Here is an 18,653-nt window from a genome sequence, read left to right on the forward strand (position 1 = left end):
AAAGATTTATCTTGAACTCTGTCATGGAAACTACTAGCATGTATAACAATTAATAATCAATTTAAAAGGAATATATATTCCTGTGTATATATTCCTGTTATACCTTTATGATATTACTCTGGACCAGTGGTTTGGAAAGCGGATGGATGGATGATTCAGCTGCAGGTGGCATCCTCTGGTCAGACACGGGAATTCATTCGATGCGCGACTCTAACAGTGCATAATATACTGGGTATTCTACATAGTACATACAAACATGTACTGCAGTAATAGTAAGCTATTTGGAATGTAGCCTAAATCTCAATCCAATTTGAGTGAGCTGTAAGCAAAATTGCAACTCCACAAACCTCCTTACCTTGTACAGTTTGTGTTTGCATCTAGCGAAATTCAATAGCATTTCATTATAACGTCACTTTCAAGTTAATGCATTTAAACTGTTGTGGCAGCTTCAGTCTTATGGAATATAATCTTGTGGAATCTGCATTTTTCTTCAATTGAAGAGTTTAAAAAAGCTGTGGCTAAAAGCATGCATGTATATACAATTTAAAAAAATCATTCTTGCTTACTTTTTTTTGTTTATTGTGATTTTAAATGCATGCGTTCTTATCTCTCACACTTTATGGCAAATTGTATACACTCCGAAAAAAATGGTACAAAAGTTGTCACTGTGATGTTAGTACCCTTTTAAAAGGTTCCAATATGTACCATTAAGGTGCTAATACGCTCTCTTTAGGTACAGGGTACCGCCCCAGTAACAGCTTTTGTACCTTTTTTTCTGTGAGTGCATGAGTTGTGTAACAGCATGAGACCTTTCTTTTAGATTCCATTCGCGTTGGCGCTAGATCCGCTAGGTCTGGCTCTGAGTATGTCAGTAGTCTTGTGTGGGCTGTAAATCTCGTTTAACAGTCAAGAAAACAACAGTGCACCCTGTCGCCCAGATGCAGGATCAGTGTTTAGTATTCAGCAGCGCAGCTTCCAATAATGGCTTATGGAGAGCAGAGTGATTGGAGTAGAGGACCTGTAGGTTCAGTGATGAATTACCATTGACATTAGATAGTGGCAAACACAGGAGTAGGAGCCGCTCTCTCTGTTCAGGCTAATCGCTATGGAGAGTGCACATCAGTATTTCAGACTAAACTGTAGTCTTTGCTACTACTGTACATTTTTTAATTTAACAGTGTATATATATATATATATATATATATGACTACAATAGCATATACTACACATACATATATATATATATATATATATATATATATATATATATATATATATATACATACACATACATATATTAGTGTACACATTTTCTGTCATTAATCTCGATTAATCGCTCCTAACAGTAAAGTTTTTAGTATTTTTTTTATATTATATAATTTGACATTAAATCTCCAAATTAATGTAAAAACAACAAAGACAGTAGTCTATTTAAAAAAAAAAAATGGAATGGCATCTTTTTATGAAAAAAGGCCAGTATCACCGATACCAATGCTGCTACTGATGTGATGTCTCTATGAAATAGATTTTTTTTTTTTTTCAGTTTTAGCCATTAATTAGCTATTCAGCATTACAACTTTTTAGTTTAAGGTAACTTAAAACAATCTTAAACTGTAACCCCATAACACATAAACCCATTATAATAAATGTCACATTTACATGTGGCCTTACATTTTTTTACTTGCCCTGTCAAAATGCACAAAAATGTTTTGTTTTCATTGTTTTTGTCCCATGTAACTTTGTAAACAATGATTTCAGATTTTTAGGTAGGTCTAACAGGTCGGATATATACAGAAATTGAATAAAGCTATCAGTCTTCACTGCATAAATAATAAATTAAATATAGATTAATCCTTATTAAAGCTACAAAAGTTATTCTGTCTAGAGCAGTGAGTGATTTTCTATTTTTATTTTGTTCTTTGATTATCCTTAATGACAAACAGCAGCAGGTTTATTAGGCTGCTGTCACTTTAAGACCTGCGGCACATGACGCGGATCTGACACGTATCCTGTTTTCTCTCCAATCTTTACGTTCATTTAAGACTTCATTTAACTCATTTAAGACTGTGCTTGCGCTTGAAGGGTGAGCATTTTGGCATAATTGTGTATGGTTCTTTCCATTCAGGCACTGTCTGAAGTGGTTTTCTGTGGTTTAAAAGCATTTGCATGAATAAGAACGTGGTCATATAATGTAAAGCTAGCCAAAGGATGACGGGGAAAAACTGAAATAATATTATATTTCTAGTGACACTGACACTTCTGATTTTACTTTGCAGAGAACCGTCAGTTCCTGTTGTACGCTCGTCAGATTGAAATCAGAGGGGTGGACATTGATAATCCCTATTACAACTACATCATCTCTTTCACTGTGCCCGACATCGATAATGTTACAGTGGTGGATTATGATGCTCTGGAGCTCCGCATCTACTGGTCTGATGTCCGCACTCAAACGATCAAAAGAGCCTTCATTAATGGGACTGGTGTTGAGACTGTTGTGTCAGCTGGTGAGATAATAGTTATTATTTGAAATCTACATTGGCCCTAAAAAGTATTTGAACACATGGAGATATTTTATTGCTTTAGAAAGCAAAAAATCTAACTGATAGACATCTTCAAACAAATAATACTATAAAAGAGATCTAACTTACTTTTTTCCCCAACTTTTCTAATTACATTTAAACATCTGACAGTTTCCCTTAAAATCACTATAACTGTTATATTCATGGTCGATTAAGTTTGAAATTTTCCAAATATTTTTTGAATAGGGTATCTATCTATTTGATCTTTTATAACATAATTAAAACATAATAAACAGCGATTATAACCTACAGACATTTTTGGTGAACTACTGTATATACACTAGTGTTCAAAGGTTTGGCATCAGTAGTACATTTTTTTAAAGTAATAAATAATTTAGTAAGTTTCTTTGTTCTGTTGAACATTAAATCAATTATTTTGAGGAATATGGGTAACCAAACAGTTGATGATCCCCCATTGACTTGCATTACTTTTCATACTATGGAAGTCAATGGGGGATCATCAACTGTCAGAAACTGTTTGGTAACCCACATTCTTCAAAATATCATATTTTGTGTTCAACAGAACAAATAAACTTACTAAAGTATTTACTTACCAAACAAGCAAGAAACTCAGAGGTTTAAAACAACTTGATGGTGAGTAAATTATGACAGAATTTGAACTATCCCTTTAAATTGATTAAACATCACAGTAAAAACATTTATAACGTTACAAAAGATTTCAGTTTTAAATAAATGCTGTTCTTTTGATGTTGGTGAGCATAAGAGGCTTCTTTCAAAAACATTAAAAACACTTGCAGACCACAAACTTTTGAACAGTAGTGTATCTTTCTTTAAAGTAAATGACTTCAGTGACTTTTATTCACATTAAATGTCTTTTGGAGGAAAGAAAGCAAGTCAAATACACATTTATTTTTGCTGTTTTGCTCTGTATTTCAACCTGTGTGATCAGTTTGCAATCCTAATCATTTTCAAATGTTCTTCCCTTTTTCCTCTAGACCTCCCTAATGCTCAGGGTCTAGCTGTAGACTGGGTCTCCAGAAACCTCTTCTGGACCAGCTACGATACGAATAAGAAGCAGATCAATGTTGCACGGCTGGACGGGTCCTTTAAGAATGCTGTAATCCATGGGCTGGACAAGCCTCACTCTTTGGTGCTACATCCTATCCTGGGGTAAGTACAAGAACGCACACATGCACAATTGCTAGTGTAGGCTTAGCATTTGAGTTTTACTGTCATTTTAGTCTCTTTCAGGTTGTTTAGTAGGCCACATTTGGAGAGGAGCAGATGCTGTGCCAGTATGCTTCTGGCAGAGATTTTAAAGGCTGTAGATGAGAAATGTAGACGTTGCTCATTAGTGTGAGCTTTAGGTCGGACAATATGGCTGCCCTCATGTTGCACTTCTCAATCTGTTGCTGTGTGGTTAATGTGAACCAGATGTACTTGTTACAGTGCCACTTTCCAATAAAGATAATGAGCTTGTCCTTGCAGACAATACAAGTCACTCAACTGTTTTTTTATTTTTTTATTTGGTGATATGTTTTTCCCTCTACAATATTTTTTTGATAAATTACTGTTTATTTCTTCTGTCACTGGCAATACATCACAGCGTTTTGGAGCATTCTGTTGAAGACACTTCCCAGGCGTTTATTTTTAAACCAATCCAAAATAAAGTGTCATAATGCCTTTTTATGTGCAAAATCTCAAATAACAGAACCTCAACAAACGTTTAACAGCATGGTGCGTTTTGGAAATAAGTATTGCTATTTTTAACTAAAACCAAAGCTATTGAAAATGTTGAAATAAAACTGAAATAAAATGTAAATATTAGATGTAAAACTTACATGCCTTGGCAACTAACTGAAATGAATAGGAAAACACGAAAACTGTAATAAAAATATATTAAAGCTGTATAAAAGTCTAAGCATAACAAAATTATTAAAACTTTTAAATAATACAATTAAAATGAAAGCTGAAAATATCTATAAAAAAGCTAATTCTTAATATAAACTACATTATCAAAATAGTACTAAAATAACACTGTTGCAAATCATTTGCTGATATCTACTTGATTGATATCCACTTTATGTCAGCTACCATTCGTCTTATGATTTGCTTATTGTTTCATTACAGAAAGCTCTACTGGCTCGATGGGGACAACATCAGTATGGCCAACATGGACGGCACCAACCACACATTGCTGTTCTCCAATCAGAAAGGCCCAGTGGGTGAGTGACCTGTCTTGATTCTTTACCTTCTGTTTGCCTAAAGCCAAAAGAAGGCCAGTTGGAGATGACGTTTTACACGTTGACTTCTTCCTGTGACAGGTCTGTCCATAGACTTTGACATGCAGCAGTTGTACTGGATCAGTTCAGGGAACAGCACCATTAACCGCTGTAAGCTGGATGGCTCCGGACTGGAGATCATTGAGGGCGTGAAAGGAAAACTTACCAAAGCTACAGCCCTCGCCATCATGGGTGAGAGAGCACCATCAACCTGTTTCTCCACACGGATTCTTGATTATTCAGGAGCGTATATCTAGAGCTCCACACTCTGCATTATTAAACCTTAAATGTGGAATAACAGAATGACCTCTTTTATGTGTAGGAAATAAGTTATGGTGGGCCGACAAGGGCACAGATCAGATCGGTACATGTGACAAGAGCAATGGAGGCAACTGGAAGGTTCTCCGGAATAACACCTCACCCATGATGTATATGAAGATTTATAATGAGACTGTGCATCAAGGTGTGTGTTTTCATATTTATATTGATTATGTAAACCTAAAATGCATGTGACTATGTCCTCATAAATGAATATGGAAGTGAAATGAGAAATTGGTCTTTGTAAATGTTAATTAATTCATTAATTAATTAAAACAATATTTAAATATTTAATAATTCATCAAAATTACGATTAGTTTGGTGATCATTGTTGTTTTTTTGTTGCTGTTACTTAATTTACCAACATTTTCGATTTTAAGAATATTAAATGGTAAAATAGCTCACATAATCAAAGAGGAATTCCTGGATTGTCAGATGGTAAAACAGATTAAATATTAATATGATCATAGATGTTATTACATTTTAATGAATTTTTCAAATTATATACATTTATATTAATTATTTGACCCTATAAATGCATATGGAGGTGAAAATTAGACATTCTTCATAAAATGACAAAATTTTAAAAGAAAAATGTGTTATTCTAATTTTAATTAAACTATTAATTAATTATAATTTAAAATAAATAACAATTAAATAATAAAACATATTATTATTATTAATAATAATAATAACAATTAAATCATTATTTAACTGACTAAATATTCAGTTTAAAAAATATCCAATTAAATGTTAAAATAGTTCACATAGGCTAATTAAAGGGGAATTCCTGAATTGGCAGATGACAAGAGAGACAAAATATTAATAAAATAGAAAATTATAATAGAGTAATACATTTTTATTAATACTGTGATACTTTTAATCACAGATTGATACAGTTTGGGTGTGATTGATATCTACTATAGGTACCAACCTCTGCAGTAAGAACAATGGTGACTGTTCTCAGCTTTGCTTGCCAACTTCACCAACTACAAGAGCCTGCATGTGTACTGCTGGATATAGTCTGAAGAGTGGCCAACAGTCCTGTGAAGGCAAGATCTCATACAAGCATCACTAATGTACCCATTTGCTTTCATATGAACACATTTTAACATTGTGTGTATTGTACTTTTGTATAAAGGCATGGGCTCGTTTTTGCTCTACTCCGTGCATGAGGGCATCCGTGGCATTCCTCTGGACCCATCAGATAAATCTGATGCCCTGGTACCGGTGTCGGGCACCTCTCTTGCTGTGGGCATTGACTTCCATGCTGGTGAGTACGCAGATGTCTTTGTGTCCATAGATTCAGCCTGAAAATTGCCCTGAATGCAACTAAGTTGGTGTTTTGTGCTTCTTGTGCCCTGTAGACAATGACACCATATACTGGGTTGACATGGGCCTGAGCACTATTAGTCGAGCCAAGAGAGACCAGACCTGGAGGGAGGACATAGTGACCAATGGCATCGGACGTGTGGAAGGTATCACCGTTGACTGGATCGCAGGTGTGTAAATGTGCAAACACACAATTAAAACACATTATATATTAGTGTGTCTAACACTTAATGTTGTTTTGTTTAAACAGGCAACATCTATTGGACGGATCAAGGCTTTGACGTGATCGAGGTGGCCAGGCTCAACGGCTCCTTCCGCTATGTGGTCATCTCTCACGGTCTGGACAAACCACGTGCCATTACTGTACATCCAGAGAAAGGGTGAGGAAATGTGTCTGTTTGTTTAGGAAAGATGATGAGAAAATGGTGTATTTGCACTTTCTCCTTTGTGTTGAAGGAAGAAATGGTCTTGGACTCAGGTATTTCTGTGTACAGGTATCTGTTCTGGACTGAGTGGGGTCAGTATCCACGTATCGAAAGGTCTCGTCTGGACGGTTCTGAGAGATTAGTTCTTGTCAATGTCAGCATCAGCTGGCCCAATGGCATCTCCATTGATTACCAGGTTTGTACATAAACAAACTGTGCATCTTTTCCAGAACAAGTTTGTTGTTGGTTCTAGTACCAAATGTAATTGCTAATCAGAATGTACTTTTTGTTATTATAAGACATCTAGTTATTACTATTATTAATATTATATAAAAAAGCTGTTAAACCAAAACGCTAAGGTGAGTGCTGGATCACTAATGTTGTATAATGTGTAGGAGGGCCTTCTGTATTGGTGTGATGCCCGCACAGACAAAATTGAGCGCATAAATCTGGAGACTGGAGAAAACCGTGAGCTGGTGCTGTCTAGTAACAACATGGACATGTTTGCTGTTTCTGTCTTTGAGGACTACATCTACTGGAGTGACAGGTGCAAACGCAGTTTTCCTTTACTATTGTCTGTTATTACCTTTTTTAGGTGACCCCTTTCATTCAGATTATTTTGTGACCCTGGATCACAAAACCAGTCACAAGTCGCATGGGTATATTTGTGGCAATAGCCAACAATACATTGCATGGGTCAAAATTATTAATTTTTCTTTTATGCCAAAAATCATTAGGATATTAAGTAAAGATCATGTTCCATGAAGATATTTTGTAAATTTCCTACCGTAAATATATAAAACATTTATTTTTGTGAGTGAATGCAGTACAATCGCGAACATAAATGGACAACTTTAAAGGCGATTTTCTCAATGTTTCGATTTTTTTTGCATTCTCAGATTCCAGATTTTCAAATAATTGTATCTCGGCCAAATATTGTCCTATCCTAACAAACCATACATCAATGGAAAGCTTATTCATTCAGCTTTCAGGTTTATTTAAATTTAGAGATGATTATGCATTACTCTTGCAGTGCACTCTTATTTTACAGCTTTTTATCTTCTTCTGTTTCCAATAGGACCCATGCCAATGGTTCCATTAAGAGAGGAAACAAAGACAACGCCACAGATATGGTCTATCTGAGAACAGGCATTGGTGTGCAGCTCAAAGACATTAAAGTCTTCAACCGTGCTAGGCAGCAAGGTGGGTATTTTCCTAAACAAGGACGCCCAAGAACTACTTATTACTATAAAGTTTTCAACATTAAGAATCAGGGCTGCACGATATTTGAAAAACCTGACATTGTATATTTACAATATACTGATGATCTTTTTCTGCGATATATTGCAATATGAAGAAATATAATGAGTGGAGTAATTTTGTTGGAGAGTGCGAACCATTCTTTTTGCATTGAACAATTTGGGGGAACTTTTTTTTAAAGTTTGGTTTTTCACACTTGAGTTTACGCTTTACAAGAACTAACACAATTAGGGTTGGAACTAAACTCAGCAGGGCAGTTGCCCTCTAGAACCGGATTTGAAGAACCATGCACTAAGCCATATTGTGATTATTGAATTTTATTTCTTTAAATCAAGCAGCCATAAAGACCCTTCCACGCACTGCACGCAGGCTCTCAGCCAATCCATAGACCCCAGTATATAAAAAGCTATATTTTCTCTGAAAACTTATACTAACATCTCTCTGTAGCTTATAACAATAGTAAATGTTAATTTAATACATAAATTAACATAATACCTTTTGCAGGTACCAACGTCTGTAAGGTGAACAATGGTGGTTGTGAACAACTGTGTCTTTTCCGTGGTAACGGCAATCGTACCTGCGCCTGTGCACACGGCATGCTGGCAGAGGACGGCCATAGCTGCAGGGACTATGATGGCTACCTCCTCTACTCGGAGCGCACAATACTGAAGAGCATCCACTTGTCGGATGAAACAAACCTCAATGCTCCCATTAAACCCTTCGAAGACCCAGAGCACATGAAGAACGTCATAGCTCTTACCTTCGACTACAGAGGCGGCGGTGGGAAGGGTGCCAATCGGATCTTCTTCAGCGACATCCACTTCGGTAACATTCAGCAGATCAGCGACGACGGCTCTGACCGCAAGACCATAGTGGAGAGTAAGTGTCCAATCTTTTAATTTTTTTTCATTGTTCTGTATTGCGCAAACCATGTGGATGAGGGCAACAAGAATATAACGGTGTAAAAAATGATAATGAAACCAAGTTCTTGTCATTTAGTTTTGTAAATATAGACCTACTCAATGAAAATCTGTTTTAATTGGTCTTCTCTTCAGTTTTGCCTCAGCTTCACACACACAACTGTGTCGAATGACATTTTTTTGTTTGTTTGTTTTTTTACACGAAATTAATACTTTTATTCAGCGAGAATTCGTTAAATGACAGTTAAGACTTTTAAATTGTTATAGAAAAGTATATTTCAAGTAAATGCTGTTCTTTTGGACTTTATATTCATCAAAGAATCCTGAAAAAAATGTATCACTGTTTCCACAAAAATATAATAATAATGATAATTATAATTATAATGATGATGCTGAAAATTCAGCTTTGACATCACAGGAATAGATTACATTTTTAAATGTTTTAAAATAGAAAACGGGTATATTAAATTGTAATAATATTTCATAATATTCTTGTTTTATTGTATTTTTGATCAAATAAATGCAGCCTTAGGGTTAGGTTAGCAGATATATATATAATTGAGAATGACCAATCTGAAGCAATAATCAAGTAGTCAGTCCAGTGTAGTACATGTACATGCATTTATTTTATTGATTAAAACTATCTTTGAATGGTTTTTTTTTTTCAATGCATTTCATTTTAGCCTGAAAATGTGTAGTAGTAAGAACACAAATGAAAGGAATAGTTCCCTTCAAAATGATAATTCTGTCATCGTTTACTTACCCTCAAGTTGTTTCAAACCTATATTAATTCTTTCTTCTGCTGAACACAAAGGAAGATATTTTGAAGAATGTTGGTAACCAGACAGTTGATGGACACCATTGACTTCCAGAGTAGGAAAAAAATACTATGGAAGTCAATGGGACCCATCAACTGTTTGGTTGCCGACATTCTTCAAAATTCTCTTTTGTGTTCAGCAGAAGAAAGAAATTCATACAGGTTTAAAACAACATGAGGGCGAGTAAATTATGACAGAATTTTCATTTTGAATTGAACTATTCCTTTTAGTTTTGAGCAGTGCAAACATTGAAAAAGTATTGAACCTCTATACAAAATTTGCATTGCTGTTGTAAACTGATTATTCCTGATATAAACCATCTTATTAATCAGTCAAGAAAGTAAACATGCATGCATTCAGCAATAGTTTCAAATCTATTAAACATCTGGCTTGGAAGTTTCAGGTCAACTAAAGTATGTTGCTCAACAAAGAATGATGGTTGTACAGTTTCACATAATGACCCATTATTAGATAATATCATTGATGTGTTCCCAGGTAATTCAGGTAAAAGGCTATTTCTGGCATAACAAATCAATGTAGTTCAAACATATACCTGATATTTAGTATCTTTATCTCAGTACATCATTAGTCCCATTACTGATAATGCCTTTTATAGCATAAACACATTTAATGCTTCTGCATACAGTAGTCCAGTTCTTTATCCTCAGGGTTTAGGAGGGGGGTTCAACTCCACAGGGTTAAAGGGCTGCACTGTGGCACTTCCTGGACACATAATGCACCCGCAGCCTTTGAAGCACACCCGTCCCAGTGACAGCAGCTCTCGCCGAAATTTGTTTGACATGAAAGCATATAGCAGCGGATTGGCTATAACCGAAGAGCTGGCTAGCAGCCGGGCGATAATGGTGAAGTCGTGATGATGTGAGTGTAAATTGCTGCTATTGGTACCGATGAGCATGAACATGAGGACGTAGGATGGCAACCAGCAGATGGTGAAGACTAAAACCAACAGGACCGACGTCTTTGTCACCCGGTTCTGATAGCACTCCATTTGCGGTGCGCAACTTTGCAGTCTTTTCCTTTGTAAGAAGCCGTAGAGTTTGGTGTACATGATGATAATGATGATCAGAGGCAAAGCGAAGCCAATCAGGAACAGAATAGCACTGTAGACCAACTGGCTGAGGTCTGACAGAAAGGCAAAGCAGAGGATAGGCATCGTTCTCAACTGCCGGAAAGCAAACTGAGGTGCTGCAAGAGCCACAGCCAGAACCCACATAAGAATCACAGAAACCCACAGCCAGCGGCGCAGTATGAAACGATACGTCCAGGTAGGGTGCACCACAATCAGGTAGCGCGTTACCGCTAATGCAGCTAGAGTGAATACGCTCACCGAGTTACAGGCCACTCCCAAGAAACTGATGATTTTGCACAGGATGCTGCTGAAGGGCCAGTAGCCCAGTGCTATAGCTGCGGTGTGGAAGGGCAGGCAAATGAGCTGCAGCAGATCCGAGGCGCTCAAGGCTAAAAGTAACGTATCTGTCCCTTGAAGAGTTTGGAGCCCATTCTTCCTCCTCCGTCCGGTCAGGACGTAGATGACCAGTGAGTGTCCTACCAGCCCGATCACCATGACTATTGCGTCCAGAATTGGTGCCAAAACCTGTGTTAATTCCCACTTCAGACTCCCATAATCATGGCTAATATTCATACTGTCGCCTGCTAATCCTCTTGATATACACTTCAACATGAATTGATCACAATGAAGTGTAGAACGGCATACGTTAAAACTGAAGATGAAGATTGCCGTCTGCTTCGGGCTAATAATTAGCTCCTTCAGGGCTTAATAACTTCCTCACATGGCAAAGCATCATTGGAGTGTTTACTCCAAGAGATAAAGGAAGTCTCCGCCGGGGTGGTTGTTAATGTTTAGCATTAGCATCTTCCTGGGAAGTTGAGAATTCATGTTAATGCTTTTTTTCTTGTACATAGAAATTTTACATTTCAGAATTTTTATTATTATAAGGTTTTAATGACACAAAGTCTACAGTGTCTACGAAAGTGCATCTGGCTCACTGCCCTGTCACTCATCATTAAGGATCCATAATGTTATGTTTAATGATGTAGAACAAATTCAAGAGAGGTTTAGCAATAACCAAGCAAGTATTTAATGACTACAAGGCTAGCTTCTAGAATAGAAAATAGAAATTGAGTTGGGAAAAAATATATAATATAATATCAATCATATTATATTATAAACGTACTGGATTCAGAGATACCCTGATGACAAAGCACTTCATCTCACATTATTAAATATTAAACATCATCTTTTATTTGGGATTATGGAAGGTGCTTACCTTACAACCATCCATGATTGCTGTTTGCTTGTATTGATTGAGTGAAACCAGGCAACCTTACAAAACCTTATTCTCTGCAACTGTCAAAGGCTGCCAAATTACGTACAGTCGATTCAACTTGTATCTAAGTACCCATTGCGACTTTCCTCTAATGATCAATTAAATTACACTTCAGATTCATTCCAATTCTTTGAGCTTGGCTGTTCCAGGACTTTGACTTTCGTCTGCAAGGAACTCAAGACGACGACTTATCAGTTTGTTCTAATGTGATATCCTCCTGACCTTCAAGTTTGAAGTAGGATGGGTAGTTGTTCAGGTATCCATCATCTAAGATATCGATTGTCATATTAACTGGCCTTCTGTTTTTACATCATCATTTCTGTGATGATGACGTCTCACCTGTTAACTTAGAAGTGGGCGGTGGCTATTGCGTAAGTATCTTGTTATTCTTCCTTTGGCCTAAAATCTGATATGTTTTACAAGATCGTTATTGTTTTTTTGATTTTTGATTGCTTGGTTGAGTGTCCTTCCTGTTTTATGGGGGGAGTAATTGCTGTCATAAAGCAGTCATTGGTGTGATGCAGATAGATGCTGCAAGCCCCTCGTGAGCTCATTAATTCTGTAGAGGGCGACTATTATTCACTGTGACTTTGACTCATTGGGACTCTTTCGATGGCGTTGACTGAAGCACATTGCACCACATTGCTTCTCACCCCAGTGTTGTGTTCGAGACTCTTCCAGCAGTCCTCTCTTTGTGGAAGAACTAGTCACCGTGGTTAAAGAGATTCACCAAGGGAGTGGTCTTGTATGCACAGGCACCCATCCATGAAATGACCGGATGACACTAAGCCACTAAACACACAGAAGCACCAGCAACAAAGGCTATCTCACAGCCCGCAGAAACCAACATGCGCACGTATCATAGGATTAAACCGTTCACTGGGACCGGATAAGTAGTTTTAAAAGAGATGTTTTGGACTTGCAGTGTGTTAATCATATTCATTTACTCTTTGAAGGATATATGATACTAAACATGTTTGAAGGTGGTTCAATTGCCTCTTTTTTATGTGTCATTTTTAGCTGTAGTAGAGCTGCAATGAACAGTTTGTTCAAACTAAATACAGTGTGTCTACAACTGTGCACTGAATTATAATTAAGAGAAACAGACTGAGTTGGTCTTGGATTAGTAACAAGCAGTCAGAGCAGGATTCTCTTTATAAATCCAAGTCAAATTTTCTCTTTATTTCTTTCAACAGGTGTAGGGTCAGTTGAAGGTTTGGCTTATCACCGGGGTTGGGACACACTTTACTGGACCAGCTACACCACCTCCACCATCACACGGCACACTGTGGACCAGAGTCGCACTGGAGCTTTCGATAGAGACACCGTAGTCACTATGTCTGGGGACGACCACCCCAGAGCCTTTGTTCTGGATGAATGTCAAGAGTACGAACCTTGTATATCAAATTTTCCATGATGCAATGTTTTATAGTCATTCTACTTGGTGAGGAATCCCAAGAGTTTTGAAGTATACGCAGTATGAACTATTACCCTTCCAAATACCAAAAACGTTCATATTCGTTTTGACTGCCAAAGTAAAGTTCAAGTAATTAATAATTGTGAAAGAAATGGTGTAGCGCCAAATGTATACGCACAGTCCAACGTCACAAAACTTACTCAGTGCGTAAATCCAAAAGAAAGGGAGAAAAAAGGATCCGCACGCAACGAATAAGGCAACAGCTCTCCAACTGTTCATTTATTACTTCAACAGAAGCCTCAAAAAGACAAAAAAGTGCTGTGAAGTGCAAAACGTTTTGAAGTGCAAAACTCCTCATCAGTGCCATATAATTGCAGATACACACCTGCGTCCATATTGTGCATGTTATATACTCGTTAAAGTAATAAATTAACAGCTGGAGAACTTTTGCCTTATTCGTTGTGTGCGGATAATTTTTTCTACTCACGTAATTAATAATAAAATAGTTTTTGTTTGTATAATTATTGAATGCTTTATTTTTATAATATGTTCATGTAATTTAATAACTTTGCCCTGTGACAGCTTACGTGTTTTTTTTAATCACTTAAGTTGAAAACAAAGCTTGTTGCTTTTGGTGTGAGAAGACAAGCACATGTCAGTTTCCATCTTTGAATTCCATTTCCTCCTGTGCTCTTTCCTTCAGCCTGATGTTCTGGACTAACTGGAATGAACAGTCTCCCAGTATCATGCGAGCATCTCTTTCTGGAGCTAACGTCATTGTGATCATCGGAAATAACATCCGCACCCCGAACGGATTGGCCATCGACCACCGTGCTGAGAAACTCTATTTCTCTGACGCTACTTTTGACAAGATCGAGCGCTGCGAGTATGATGGCAGCCGGCGCTTTGTGAGTTCCTTTTTTGTATTTATGTCTATTTTTTTATGTTTGTTCATGGGAATGTGAGAGATGGTCATGACACTAACAATGCATGTTCATACAATGAGTTCATAAGCTTAGTTCATAGAGAACACACACTACTAACATGTTGAATTTGCTTGCAAAATAAATGAATCTAAATTGTACCTGTGTGCGTCTGTGTGATCAGGTGGTCCTAAAGAATGAGCCGGTGCATCCTTTCGGTTTGGCTGTGTACGGTGAATATATCTTCTGGACAGACTGGGTGCGCAGAGCTGTTCTCAGAGCTGATAAATACGGCAGAGATATGAAAGTCCTACGTGCTGACATTCCTCAACAGCCAATGGGTATCATCGCTGTGGCCAAAGACACCAATAGCTGTGAGTGACTAATCTGTGTTAAATCTACATAATTAGGATTTTTTTCAGCAATATGAAAATAGTCAAAATATATCTTTATTCATGTATTTGCTCTGAAATGGCTAAAAAGTGTAGTGTTTAAAATAATAAAACTATATATATATATAATTTTCAGGAGCTCTGTGTACTTCCATATAGATTTAACACAACAGAATAGAGAGAAATAATTAAATATGTTGAAGTAAAGAAAAAGAAAAACAACGTAACATACAGTTTTAAGGTTTAAAAAAAATGGTAACACTTTACAATAAGGTTCATTAGTTAATGTATTAATTAACATGAACTATCCATGAGCAATACATTTGTTACTGTATTTGTTAATCTTTGTTAATGTTAGAATGTAGAAAAATACAGCTGTTCATTGTTTGTTCATGTTAGTTCACAGTGCATTAACTAATGCTAAAAAGATTTTAATAAAGTATTAGTAAATGTTGAAATGAACATTAACAAAGATTAATAAATGCTGTATAAGTGCATTTCATTATTAGTTCTTGCTAAATAATGTAGTTAACTAATGTTAACTAATGAACCTTATTGTAAAGTGTTACCAAAAAAATTATATACATTTAGATGGTAAGTAGGAGGCCTATGTACAGATCTGCATATTAAGTAGTGTATATACAACTGTATAAATGTAAATATTTACTTGAGAGTTATTATTGCCTAATGCCTGGGTTTAATGTATTATGAAATGTTGTTGTTAACATTACCTAAGATTAATAAATGCTGTAGAAGTATTGTTCTTTCTTAGTCCATGTTAACAAATGAAACTTAATTGTTAAGTGTACTAATATAACAATTCATAGTAAAAAAAATTGTATTAATGGTTTTTAATAATTGATTTGAACTCATTTATGAAAATGATGGGAAATGTGAACTTTTCTTAAATATATAACGATGATTGCTTCAGATGATAGCCATTTTAAATGAGTCATTTGTGTTTGTGTACGTCTATAGGTGAGTTTTCTCCATGCCTCACCAATAATGGAGGCTGTCAGGACCTGTGTCTGCTCATGTCAGAGGGACGAGTCAACTGCAGCTGCCGTGGAGAGCGCAAACTACTGGGAGACAACACTTGTGTTGGTGAGAGGGACAAACAGGAAGCTACTGTCTAAATATAAGCCTGTTCTGAAAATACTCTATTAGTTTCCTGTGAGAAGTGCAGTATAATGTAAACGTAATCTCTCTATCTCTCAGCGGAGAACACAACCTGTAACAGCGTGGATGAGTTTGAGTGTGGAAACGGTGACTGTATCGACTACAGCCTGACCTGTGACAGTCAAGCTCACTGCAAAGACAAGTCTGATGAGAAGCAGTCCTACTGCGGTAAGCATGACACTGCGGCTCTATTCACTGGTTTGCAGTTTTAATAAGCATTTCCTAATCTGTAGTTGAAGTATTAATCAATTATTGAGCTCTCTCTTTTTCTGGTTGCAGTGAACCGCATGTGTAAGAAGGGCTACCGGCGCTGCATCAACGGACGCTGTATCAAACACAGCTCCTGGTGCGACGGCACCGATGACTGTGGAGACGGTTCAGACGAGCTGCCATGCAACAGTATGTGATTGTTTGAAATAAATGGCGAGATTATGGGAAAGGAGAAATACACAATCTTTTTTTGTGTAGTTGACTAAAAAAGAAGTGCAGCCGTACTAGTTGCTCACTGTTTCCATCTCTGTTTTCTTCAGTGACTCTGTGCAGCGCTGCGGAGTTCCAGTGCAAAGACGGTTCCTGCATCACTAACTCTAGTCGCTGTAATCAGGTGGCGGACTGTGAGGACGCCAGTGATGAGATGAACTGCAGTAAGTATTAATCGGAAAAAATCTGGCCTGTTCACCAAAAGGTTGCCCTTTTGAACGGCACTAGGTTCAAACATGACTCCAAGGAGACAGTCACTCAAAAATCATTTGAAGGCATCAGTGTTCATTTTGAGAGCCATTTTTGATTTGGTCTTAGTCTTCATCTTCAGATGAAAATGCTTATCTGTCTTAGTCACATTTTGGTAGCTATTTTATATTTAGTCTTATATAATTGTATAATTTTTCTCTCTTTAGACCAATTCAATTAAGCTTATGAGAAATTTGAATCAAGGTAACAGACTGTATTGACATTGCACTCTTAGCAGTAGCACTTGTGCAATTCTACATATCTCTTTTCCTTAGCTGGATATCAGCCTGCACTATGATTGCAGATTTAGTCGCAGCAAACAGCGCAAGCGGCTTGTGACAGAACACAAAGCGACTGAATGACACTTTAATTTGCTGAACTACAGCTTACTTGTTTGTCTGTGTTTTCTGATTATTCCGCGCTTCTTCAGCAATGTAGAGAATGAAACCGGGTAGAAAACGTGTTCTTTTAACAGAAAAGCTCTCATTGGGGGATTTTAATTCTTGAAATCTGGCAACCTTAAGCATGAATGCTCTTAAAAACAGTCTGTAATGTTTTGTCTCTTCCTTTATTTGAGTGAAGAGTGAAGTTTTTATTTTTTGAACAACATTTTTGTCTCTTCTTTTTTCGTCAACGATATTGCATGTTGATATAGTCACAGTTATTGTCTAATGACATTGGTGTCGTCTCGTCTTAGACATGGGAAAAAAAGGTCATCAACGAAAGTAACTTTTTTTTTAAGTAAAAAGAAATCAAATTGATTCATTTTCAGATTATTGATTTAATTTTAAACAATTTTATAATTAATTCCTAAACTAAAAGACAAAAAACAACAGTACTGTGTCCTTTCATCATAGCCAGTGTTGGAAATAAACAATTTTTTTAACAACAATAACTATTAGTAGTAGTATATTATTAGATATTTTTCATATATATATGAAAAAAGAAATATATATGTATGTATGTATGTATGTGTGTAATAATGTTAATTCTAAGTGCAACTTTGTGGACGAACATAGCAATAGATTTTCTTGCACACATACAATCTTTTGGTATGTTCTCTTTCAGGCCCCACTGACTGCTCTAGTTACTATCTGCTTGGAGTGAAGGGCATGACCTTTGAGAGGTGTGAGTTCACTACACTCTGCTACGCCCCCTCCTGGCGCTGTGATGGCTCCAATGACTGCGGAGACTTCTCAGATGAAAGAAACTGTCCGGGTTAGACACACACACACACACACACACACATACATGCCTCCTATTCTCACAGCTAATGAAATATATGTGATATTGCATAATAAGACTAATAAGCATAATATTTTTTACTTTCTTTCCCACAGAGAAAAGGAAGCAGAAATGTCCAGTCAACTTCTTTGCGTGTCCGAGCGGCCGTTGTATTCCCATGAGCTGGACCTGCGACAAAGAGAACGACTGTGAGAATGGAGCAGATGAGTCTCACTGTGGTTAGTAAATATGTACAGATCTCTCTCTCAAGGTTTTTTTTTTTCTACATTCTTCTGTTGCACTTGTCACTTAAAATCACTTAATTGACTTGTCAATGTCACTTAATACTTAGGTGTAGTTATTGTTCTCAAGACACTAAAAACAATAGGACCATGTGCTTTCATTATAGCCAATTTCGGATTTTTATTATTATTATTTTATTTTATATTTTTTTATTGTCAGAAACTTTTTATTAATGGAAAATATTTTCTCCCTGTAACTGATTTTCTGATTTTTTATTTTTTT

The 18,653-nt window shown here is 36.6% G+C and overlaps 2 protein-coding genes across 2 annotated transcripts in view; one reads left to right on the top strand and one right to left on the bottom strand.

Moving 5' to 3' along the window:
• The window catches only part of lrp1ab (low density lipoprotein receptor-related protein 1Ab), a 119,152-nt gene that overhangs the window by 77,577 nt on the left and 22,922 nt on the right, over nt 1-18,653 (top strand). Inside the window, exons 29-50 of the mRNA XM_084427645.1 lie at nt 2,277-2,504; nt 3,536-3,710; nt 4,671-4,765; nt 4,865-5,014; nt 5,145-5,285; nt 6,067-6,192; nt 6,282-6,413; nt 6,508-6,642; nt 6,723-6,852; nt 6,967-7,093; nt 7,293-7,444; nt 7,976-8,100; nt 8,662-9,036; nt 13,461-13,650; nt 14,385-14,589; nt 14,789-14,978; nt 15,975-16,100; nt 16,215-16,343; nt 16,455-16,574; nt 16,706-16,819; nt 17,973-18,122; nt 18,245-18,367. Of these exons, the coding sequence (XP_084283771.1) occupies nt 2,277-2,504; nt 3,536-3,710; nt 4,671-4,765; nt 4,865-5,014; nt 5,145-5,285; nt 6,067-6,192; nt 6,282-6,413; nt 6,508-6,642; nt 6,723-6,852; nt 6,967-7,093; nt 7,293-7,444; nt 7,976-8,100; nt 8,662-9,036; nt 13,461-13,650; nt 14,385-14,589; nt 14,789-14,978; nt 15,975-16,100; nt 16,215-16,343; nt 16,455-16,574; nt 16,706-16,819; nt 17,973-18,122; nt 18,245-18,367 (3,438 nt within the window). The remainder of the gene's footprint in view (nt 1-2,276; nt 2,505-3,535; nt 3,711-4,670; nt 4,766-4,864; nt 5,015-5,144; nt 5,286-6,066; nt 6,193-6,281; nt 6,414-6,507; nt 6,643-6,722; nt 6,853-6,966; nt 7,094-7,292; nt 7,445-7,975; nt 8,101-8,661; nt 9,037-13,460; nt 13,651-14,384; nt 14,590-14,788; nt 14,979-15,974; nt 16,101-16,214; nt 16,344-16,454; nt 16,575-16,705; nt 16,820-17,972; nt 18,123-18,244; nt 18,368-18,653) is intronic.
• On the bottom strand, nt 10,560-11,480 carry LOC311302363 (galanin receptor type 1; the record flags this gene model as incomplete). Its single annotated transcript, XM_084428179.1, has 1 exon — nt 10,560-11,480. One exon carries the CDS (start codon nt 11,478-11,480, stop codon nt 10,560-10,562), a length of 921 nt encoding a protein of 306 aa, XP_084284305.1.

Source organism: Rutilus rutilus (assembly GCF_951802725.1).
Source record: "Rutilus rutilus genome assembly, chromosome: 13".
NCBI lineage: Eukaryota > Metazoa > Chordata > Actinopteri > Cypriniformes > Leuciscidae > Rutilus > Rutilus rutilus.